This window comes from Protopterus annectens, chromosome 1.part1, assembly GCF_019279795.1.
Source record: "Protopterus annectens isolate FY-2018-M chromosome 1.part1, PAN1.0, whole genome shotgun sequence".
Lineage (NCBI taxonomy): Eukaryota > Metazoa > Chordata > Ceratodontiformes > Protopteridae > Protopterus > Protopterus annectens.
The window spans coordinates 1,059,142,755-1,059,153,937 of record NC_056726.1 but is presented as its reverse complement, the minus strand read 5'-3'; the positions used below and the strand labels follow the sequence as shown (position 1 = coordinate 1,059,153,937).

The 11,183-nt window shown below is 42.9% G+C and overlaps 1 protein-coding gene across 1 annotated transcript in view; it reads right to left on the bottom strand.

Annotated features, from left to right (window-relative positions):
• Nucleotides 1–3,495: 3,495 nt before the first annotated feature.
• Nucleotides 3,496–11,183, bottom strand: part of LOC122815343 (keratin-associated protein 9-1-like) — a 34,470-nt gene continuing 26,782 nt past the window's right edge. Inside the window, exons 3-4 of the mRNA XM_044087785.1 lie at nucleotides 4,260–4,700; nucleotides 3,496–4,058 (exon numbers count right to left, since the gene is read on the bottom strand). Coding sequence (XP_043943720.1) covers nucleotides 3,496–4,058; nucleotides 4,260–4,700 — 1,004 coding nt within the window. The remainder of the gene's footprint in view (nucleotides 4,059–4,259; nucleotides 4,701–11,183) is intronic.

Below are 11,183 nucleotides of genomic sequence, written 5' to 3'. Positions count from 1 at the left end.
TCAAGTACAAAGGGCGCCGTACTGAGGGTGCACTGCTCAGGTGAGACTTTATTAATGCACAGACATCTCATACAAAGGGCACCATACTGAGGGTGCACTGCTCAGGTGAGACTTCATTAATGCACAGACATCAGGTACAAAGGGCATCATACTAAGGGTGCACTGCTCAGGTGAGACTTCATTAATGCACAGACATCTCATATAAAGGGCACCATACTGAGGGTGCAGTGCTCAGGTGAGACTTCATTAATGCACAGATATCAAGTACAAAGGGTGCCGTACTGACAGTGCACTGCTCAGGTGAGACTTCATTAATATACAGACATCTCATATAAAGGTCATCATACTGAGGGTGTACTGCTCAGGTGAGACTTCATTAATGCACAGATATCAAGTACAAAGAGCACCATACTGGGGGTGTACTGCTGAGGTGAGACTTCATTAATGCACAGACATCTCATATAAAGGGCACTGAGGGTGCATTGCTCAGGATACACATCAGTATGGACTACTACTAATGTCACAGTAATGGAGGAAAGTGCATTGGGCAGGTGCTTAAATGGAAGAAAATGAATGCAGGTCTGTTAGACCTGTCACAGCCATGCTGCAGAATGTCAGAAATCTTAGTTTAGGAAAGAAGAGACAATAAAGTTATTGAGAAGGGGGCACGGTGTGTGTGTTTTTATTACTCGTACACAAACAGCACTTAATAAGTCTTAGCTAATGAAAATGTGAGAATCATACAACTTCTTTACGTTCAGTTATGTTATTTTGTCATTGATTTATTGAAGTCACTGCAACCTTTTTTCCCCTCCAAAAAGTGACCATAGAGGTAAGTGAGGAGAGTGTAGCAAGTCAAGTCATCCTCAGACAAGGACTTAAATAATTGTGATATCATGAGTCTGATACTCTGCACTTATAGAGAATATGCCTCAATATTGGAACTTAAAAAGTTGCTCTTTGTATCACTAATCTAAATCCAAAGATGTGAAGTCTGGCAGTTACTGCAGAGAACTAAAGCACTGAGCTACTTGCTCTGCCACAATACAGGGTTTGATTCCTTCCACTGTCACTTGTCACATAAATATGTCACCCCTGAAAAGGGGATGATTGTGTCCAGTGTGCTTAACTGTTAGAAATATAGGTAAAATAACTAAAGTGATAATAAAGTCAAATGGAGTTTTACTGACATACCTCTCAACCTCAAAGCACAGGAAATCTGAAGAAAGCCAAAAATAATGGGGGGGACAAACACCCAAAAATAGACTCAGATTTTAAATACTCGTCTTTTAGACTTACAATGTTGGTAGAATAACAGGTTTTGTGTTAGCATGCATTTTCTAAAAGTATATGAAGTCTGATACCTAAATGTGTGACATTATTTAGTGGTTTCAGACTTCCATGATTTGCCAGAAAGCCACAAATTTTATGAGAAAGACCAAAAATATGAGGCAAAAATCTGGACATTCTGCAAAAATCTGGATAGCTAAGAGTTATTTTTTACCATCAGGAAGTGAATGAGGCTGATACCTGAACTACCAACTTGTCTCAGCTCTTTTCTTAGCAGCAGCATGAATACTACTCCGGCTAAATAAGGGAGATGGTTTCTTACTAATGAAATTCTGTTTCTTGTAGTATGGTACATTCTTATCCATTGTCAGTGTACTGCCCATGTGTTGTGAACAGCAGGCTAAAGATGGGTTTCATTAGTTAGGAGTAGAACAACACTGGAATAAGTAGTGAGACATTACTGGCATTGCAGACAAGATTTTAGAATGTAGACAAGCCATGGCCATCTGTAAGGAGTGGACAAGCTAGTGAAGCACTGTAGCACATGGGTATTTCAAAACAGACAAGGAATACAGTGCTAACAATGTGTGATAAATAAACATAATCAGAAAACACTGCATTGTTTCTGGGTCTAGTGCACTGGGTTATAGACAGTTTGAAGCATATAGGTCTGGGACAGTTGGGTTCAGTGTGGCTACTGGATATGTCATCTTGGTTGATAAAGAGTTGCATGAGTTGATGTATAATCTGGCTTCTGTAGAAAGGATGTTCACAGTTGCACCTTTATAAGGGCTAACACTGCATCACATCACTTATGTGCCATTTCAGGATGGATGCTGGTCACTGAGAGAATCAGTGCGGCTAATGAGGGGGAAATTACTTCATACCATGACAATAAAGGAGTGCTGACAGGGCAGTCTGACATCTTTTTGGAAAGGTGAGTATGAAATGGGAAGACTAGATTATTTACAGTTTCTGAATGGTGGAGGTCAAGAGCTCTATGCAATGCTGGAGATAAAGATGACCTGAGAATAAATAGGATATACTACTGTTCGGAGGGAACCACCATCTGACAGCCAGCAAAACTCCCTGTTACACTAGGTGTGAGTGACCTGGGGCCTACACACAAGTGTGTGAGTCAGGAGATTCTTTGTAATATGAGGATGCACAGTAGGCTGCAACTGTTGATGGTTCTACAAAACTTGAGGATGCACAGTAGGTTGCTACTGGTGATGGTTCTACATGACATAAGGATTCAGAGTAGGCTGCTACTGGGGATGGTTCTACATGGCATGAGGATGCACAGTAGGCTGCTACTGGTAGTGGTTCTACACAACATGATGATGCACAGTAGGCTGCTACTGGAGATGGTTCTACATGACATGAGGATGCACAGAAGGCTGCTACTAGTGATGGTTCTACGCACCATGAGGATGCACAGTAGGCTGCTACTGACAGTGGTTCTACACAACATGATGATGCACAGTAGGCTGCTACTGGTGATAGTTCTACATGACTTGAAGATGCACAGTAGGCTGCTACTGGTGATGGTTCTACATGACATGAGGATGGACAGTAGATTGCTACTGATGATGGTTCTACAAAACATGAGGATGCACAGTAGGCTGCTTCTGGTAGTGGTTCTACACAACATGACGATGCATAGTAGGCTGCTACTGGTGATGGTTCTACACAACGTGAGGATGCACACTAGGCTGCTTCTGGTGATGGTACTGCATGACATGAGGATGCACAATAGGCTGCTACTGATGATAGTTCTACATGACATAAGGATGCACATTAGGCTGCTACTGTGGATGGTTCTACACGAGATGAGGATGCACAGAAGGCTGCTACTGGTGATGGTTCTACATGACATGAGGATGCACAGTAGGCTGCTACTGGTGATGGTTCTACACGACATGAGGATGCACAGTAGGCTGCTACTGGTGATGGTTCTACATGACATGAGGATGCACAGTAGGTTGCTACTGGTGATGGTTCTACATGACATGAGGATGCACAGTAGGCTGCTACTGGGGATGGTTCTACACGAGATGAGGATGCAAAGAAGGCTGCTACTGGTGATGGTTCTACATGACATGAGGATGCACAGAAGGCTGCTACTGGTGATGGCTCTACGTGACATGAGGATGCACAGTAGGCTGCTACTGGTGATGGTTCTACAAAATGTGAGGATGCACACTAGGCTGCTTCTGGTGATGGTACTGCATGACATGAGGATGCACAGTAGGTTGCTACTGGTGATGGTTCTACATGACATGAGGATGCACAGTAGGTTGCTACTGGTAGTGGTTCTACACGACATGAGGATGCACAGTAGGCTGCTACTGGTAGTGGTTCTACACAACATGAGGATGCACAGTAGGCTGCTACTGGTGATGGTTCTACACGACATGAGGATGCACAGTAGGCTGCTACTGGTGATGGATCTACACGACATGAGGATGCACAGTAGGCTGCTACTGGTGATGCCTCTACAAGACATGAGGATCCACAGTAGGCTGCTACTGGTAGTGGTTCTACATGACATGAGGATGCACAGTAGGCTGCTACTGGTGATGGTTCTACATGACATGAAGATGCATAGTAAGCTTCTACTGGGGATGGTTCTACACAACATGAGGGTGCACAGTAGGCTGCTACTGCTGATGGTTCTACATGATATGAGGATGCACAGTAGGCTGCTACTGGTAGTGGTTCTACACGGCATGAGGATGCACAGTAGGCTGCTACTGGTGATGGGACTACACAACATGAGGATGCACACTATGCTACTACTGGTGATGGTACTGCATGACACGAGGATGCACAATAGGCTGCTACTGGTGATGGTTCTACACAACATGAGGATGCACACTAGGCTGTTTCTGGTGATGGTACTGCATGACATGAGGATGCACAATAGGCTGCTACTGATGATGGTTCTACATGACATAAGGATGTACAGTAGGCTGCTACTGGGGATGGTTCTACACGAGATGAGGATGCACAAAAGGCTGCTACTGGTGATGGTTCTACATGACATGATGATGCACAGTAGGCTGCTACCGGTAGTGGTTCTACACGACATGAGGATGCACAGTAGGCTGCTACTGGTGATAGTTCTACACAACATGAAGATGCACAGTAGGCTGCCACTGGTGATGGTTCTACACGACATGAAGATGCATAATAAGCTTCTACTGGGGATGGTTCTACACAACATGAGGGTGCACAGTAGGCTGCTACTGCTGATAATTCTACATGATATGAGGATGCACAGTCGGCTGCACAGTAGGCTGCTACTGGTGATAGTTCTACACAACATGAAGATGCACAGTAGGCTGCCACTGGTGATGGTTCTACACGACATGAAGATGCATAGTAAGCTTCTACTGGGGATGGTTCTACACAACATGAGGGTGCACAGTAGGCTGCTACTGGTAGTGGTTCTACACGGCAGGAGGATGCACACTAGGCTACTACTGGTGATGATTCTACATGACGTGAGGATGCACACTAGGCTGCTTCTGGTGATGGTACTACATGACATGAGGATGCACAGTAGGTTTCTACTAGTGATGGTTCTACATGACATGAGGATGCACACTAGGCTGCTTCTTGTGATGGTACTACATGATATGAGGATGCACAGTAGGCTGCAACAGGTAGTGGTTCTACAAGATGTGGATGGACATTAGGCTGCTACTGGTGATGGATTGACATCACATGATGATGCACACTAGGCAGCTACTAGTGATGGTTCTACATGACATGAGGATGCACAGTAGGCTGTTACTGGTAGTGGTTCTACATGACATGACGCTGCACAGTAGGCTGCTACTGGTGATGGTTCTACACAACATGAGGATGCACAGTAGGCTGCTACTGGTGATGGTTCTACATGACATGAGGATGCACAGTAGGCTGCTACTGGTGATGGTACTACATGACATGAGGATGCACAGTAGGCTGCTACTGGTAGTGGTTCTACAAGACATGAGGATGCACAGTAGGCTGTTACTGGTGATGGTTCTACATGACATGAAGATGCACAGTAGGCTGCTACTGGTAGTGGTTTTACATGACTTGAGGATGCACAGTAAGCTGCTACTGGTGATGGTTCTACATGGCATGAGGATGCACAGTAAGCTGCTACTGGTGATGGTTCTACCTGACATGAGGATGCACAGTAGGTTGCTACTTGGGATGATTCTATATGACATGAGAATGCATAGTAAGCTGCTACTGGTAATGAGTCTACACGTCATGAGGATGCACAGTAGGCTGCTACTGATAATGGTTCTACATGGCATGAGGATGCACAGTAGGCTGCTATTGGTGATGGTTCTACATGAGATGAGGATGCACAGTAGGCTGCTACTGGTGATGGTTCTACATGATATGAGGATGCACAGTAGGCTGCTACAGGTAGTGGTTCTACATGATATGAGGATGCACATTAGGCTGCTACTGGTGATGGTTTTACATGACATGATAATGCACAGTAGGCTGCTACTGGTGATGGTTCTACATGACATGAGGATGCACAGTAGGCTGCTACTGGTGATGGATCTACATGACATGAGGATGCACAGTAGGCTGCTACTGGTGATGGATCTACATGAGGATGCACATTAGGCTGCTACTGGTGATGGTTTTACATGACATGAGGATGCACAGTAGGCTGCTACTGGTGATGGTTCTACATGACATGAGGATGCACAGTAGGCTGCTACTGGTAGTGGTTCTACACGACATGATGATGCACAGTAGGCTGCTACTGGGGATGGTTCTACATGACATGAGGATGCACAGTAGGCTGCTACTGGTGATGGTTCTACATGACATGAGGATGCACAGTAGGCTGCTACTGGTAGTGGTTCTACACGACATGACGATGCACAGTAGGCTGCTACTGGTGATGGTTCTACATGAGATGAGGATGCACAGTAGATTGCTACTGGTGATGGTTCTACACAGCATGAGGATGCACAGTAGGCTGCTACTTGGGATGGTTTTATATGACATGAGTATGCATAGTAAGCTGCTACTGTTGATGATTCTACACACCATGAGGATGCACAGTAGGCTGCTACTGGTGATGGTTCTACATGGCATAAGGATGCACAGTAGGCTGCTACTGGTGATGGTTCTACATGAGATTAGGATGACAGTAGGCTGCTTCTAGTGATGGTTTTACATGACATGAGGATGCACAGTAGGCTGCTACTGGTAGTGGTTCTACACAACATGATGATGCACAGTAGGCTGCTACTGTTGATGGTTCTACATGGCATGAGGATGCACAGTAGGCTGCTACTGGTGATGGTTCTACATGAGATGAGGATGCACAGTAGGCTGCTACTAGTGATGGTTCTACACAGCATGAGGATGCACAGTAGGCTGCTACTTGGGATGGTTTTATATGACATGAGTATGCATAGTAAGCTGCTACTGGTGATGATTCTACACACCATGAGGATGCACAGTAGGCTGCTACTGGTGATGGTTCTACATGACATGAGGATGCACAGTAGGCTGTTACTGGGGATGGTTCTACATGACATGAGGATGCACAGTAGGCTGCCACTGGTGATGGTTGTACACAAGAAGCTGTACAAAACACCACCAGTCTTTCCTCCAAGAATAGTATGCCTTGTGAATCACACTCCTTTGCTTGTCACAGTATTTGAGATACCTTTACTGAAGAGTTAAAGAATCCTTTTTAACTAATATTCTTCAACACAGCTGTTACATTTGCAGTAAGTTTGGACTGGGCGGGGACATTTACATCAGATGTACAAGGTTCAGGATTCTCTGCTATAACTTTGCTGGATACCTTTCATTATTTGGAGTCTGCCTTTTCTGTTATTTTATCATAGCAAAATATATGAAAATATTATGGTGTTTATAACGTGCTTAATGTAGCGCAAGTTTTCTGATACTACTCCAGCCATTTATTTATGAATTTGTTAACCAGATAGCTGTGCTCCTGACCCCAGCCAAAAGGCAGATAATAAAAACAAATTACAACAAGATAACATGCATTAATATAGTACTTACAAAGGGAAATGGGCAAAACTGAATAATAAAGTTGCATGGGTTTCCTCCGGGTAGTCCAGTTTCCTCCCACATTCCAATGACATGCTTCTGGAACATTTCTCCACAGATGTCTTCTGAAAATTAGCTCTATCATAGTCAGACTTTTCTGGTCAAAAGATGTTAAAAAAATAATAAACTAACATACAGCATACAGTGTCATTTCATTGCAAAACATACATGCAAACACTATGCTACCAAGGCTCTGTCAAAACATATATAGTCAGACTTAGTTATGAACTGGGGTTGTTTCACAAATCCAGTGTTATTTCAATATTTATTGAAAATAAAGTCTAGGTGTGATCAGGACCAGAGCGTTAATAACAGCACACAATTTATTTATTTATTTATTTATATTTGTTGACCGGGAGTGTCCGACTGGACGTAGGTCCATTTTCAGCAGAGGCCCGGGGAGAAAAGCTCCACAGTTAAAATAAACAGACAGTAGTTACATTGGATTACATAGCGATTAACAATTTATATAGCAATTACTTACAACATATTTACAGATGAAGAACATAGTACATCAGTAAACAACTAGAATGTTTATCTGTGAAGTACATAACAGACATTAACAAACTCATAAGTCACACTGTCTTGTACCTAGGTCTTTTATGCAGTTAATAACCATAGCAGAGTCATATTTACCATGGTACTGTAACATCAAAAAAGATATTATAGCCTCTGTGTATGACTTTGACTGTTGTTCAGGATTTTTATTACCTGTACCCTGTGAACTGAAGTTTCTTTCTCTGTTTTTTTGTTAATAAACTCTTTTGCCATATGCAAACAAACCACATTATTAACCAACATGTATGTTTTGCATCTTTATATTTTGAATGTATGCCAAATTACAGGCCAGGTTCGTAAACAGCTCATGTCCTTGCTGCTGTTGCGTGCATACTATTTTGTATTCATTAAATAACGCTACAAGTCATACAGAGCCACCAAACAAAGGTAAACAGCAGAGTATGCTAATGAAAGCATAAACAGCTGAATTATATACTAATGAACCAGTCCAACATGGTGAAACCATTCAGGAAGCTACAAAGTAATCATAGCCCTTTGCCATGAACTCCAAAACTTATTGGAATATAGCCATCAACACACTTAGAAAACAAAGCAATGTAAGAGGCTGCTGTTGCTCTGTTGCTTGTTTTTGTGCAACAGGTTCAAATCTATGTTGCTGATATTGCTGATAGACGTCATCCAAGAAGAAGAAGAAGGGTGTTCAGACCCCATTTAACATACCACTGACTACATGATATTGAAAGACTATAGCGATGCAGGGTTGATAGGGACACACTACAGGAACTCTGCAACCTCTGCCACCCTCACCTCTGAGCCAGAGGAAATCAAGGAGAACCTATACCAGTGGAAACTATGTTATGTGTAGCATTAAGAATATTAGCAACTAGTATATTCCAGAGACCCTCACGGGATATACTAGAGATGCCACAGGCCTCAGCTTCCAGAATATTTCACCAATATCTACATTTTTTGCTATAACATGCAAGGTAGTATATCAATTTTCAACTCACACCAGAAGAGAGAGTAAGAATAATGCATGAATTCTATTCCTTGGCACACTTTCCTGAGGTTTTGGGGCTATAGACTACACTCACATAAAAATAAAAGCTCCACCTCATGAACAGGGAAGGACATACATTAACAAGAAGGGGTTCCACTCAGTCAACTGCCAGGTTGTCTGTAGTGCCCGAGGAATCATCCTCGTTGCCTGTGCAGGCTACCCAGACAGTTGCCATGACTCACACATAATGGCACTCCTCGAGGTTTTATACAAGGTTTGCTAGGGGAAATGTTCCACAAGGCCATCTACTGGGTAATGTAGTTTATGCCATGGACCGTGGCTCATGACACACATCAGAAATGCACACACCCCCAAAGAGGAAGGATACAATGCCCATGCTAAAACTATAAACATCATAGAGCATGCTTTTGGCATGCTGAAGTCATGGTTTCACTGTCTAGACACATTAGGGGTGCCATGCAGTATGATAAGGCACCCATGTAGAAAATCTCAGTCTGTACCATGTTGCATAATATCATCCTGAGGAAACAGCTGCAACAGGGATAGCAAGGGCCAGGATCACACATTCCTGGACCAAAGATAGGGCCAGCACCTCCAGCACATACAGACAAGGATTCTGAGGGATAACATGTAGCTGCAAAGGTAGCTGGCAGATGTAGGCATACACAATATACCCTTGCCCTGGCTAACAGGCAAATGACAGCACACACACACACACACACACACACACACACACACACACACACACACACACACACACACACACACACACACACACACACTAGCTAAGCCTCAGAGGTTAGTGCACACACTCAGCAATTAAGGGGGAAATGATACACACACATTCACCAACAAAGTAATACACATAACAACCTTAGCACACACAAATACTAAAAGTGATGCCGTCTGATGTCCACAAATGTTACTTACCCATGTAATATCTGTGTATGAATTATATCAGAGAGAGACACCCCCAAAGCACATGATTTATACTTGTAGTAATGTAAAGATAAGTGTAGAACCTGTAGTATATCAACAAATGTGCAAGAAGATAAACTACCTGCATACTGTCAGTCTTGTACCCTTTCAAGCAGGGCATCAGACATATATGCAACCCTAAGACAAACTCAAATGTACAAAGACCATGGCACAGTCATTATCATTCTCATAGGTTGGGAAGGTGCAGTAAGCCAGTTGTGACACCAAAGACACATTGGTGCTACCCTCCCCCAGATGCACCATCAGAAACACTGCACTATCAAGTTTGTTACTCATCCTATCCAATGAATCACCCACATGGTTGAGACAGTCACGCAATAGCAAATGATAACACAAAATTGTGAAGTAATCATAGTAACGATACAAACATGGAGAGCACCACAAGAGCTGTCATTTGTGCAGTATACCAGCAGTGAATTTTTAAAATTGCATATATCACAAAATTATCTTTTCCACTGCAGATTGAAATATATTCAAAATATGAACATGCAAGCAGTTTGTGTACAGGGCAAACGTAACATATGTTATAGTGCAGTGATTTGTAGAACAAGCTCTTCCAAGTAACTAACAGTAATGGTCTGTCTGTATCCAGTCAGTCTCCTCTCCTTCCACTTCCATAGCTACACCATTACGTTTTAATAGTGTAGATTCAGCCCTCTGAGCACTGTGAATAGGCACATGAGGTGTGAAATGATTAGCATTCCCAAATAACAAAACAATCACTTGGTGTGGGTGATGCAAATGTGGTATAAGTAGCTACACAATTGCATGCACATGCCCTAGGACTGCAGGGAGGAGCAATGACAGTTGTTAGCTGCCAATGGCTTTCAAGTGTTACTGATTGCTTTAACTACAACAGCAAGCAATACTGAAGTGACTCTTGTCTCTGAAGTGTGTGCATCACGCAGAGTAGGCTTAAAATAAAAAAAGTGTAAGCACCTTGAGAGCAATGAGAATAATCATAACACTGATATCATTGTGCTAAGAGCACACTGTCCATCCTCTGCTAAAATCTGACTGAGATTGTGATCAGCTGTATTACACATTGAAACACAAAAACTAAGAAATGGCCATGACATTGCATTTCTGTAGTTTAGCTGAGAGAATGGAGAATATGCTCAGAAACTAAAGAGAAGAAATAGCTGCCAGTGTTGGAAACCTGACATTAAAATGATGTGAGCTGTTATTAGTGTGAATAATTTGTCAGTATCTCATTGATCTAGGCATGTTCAAGCAA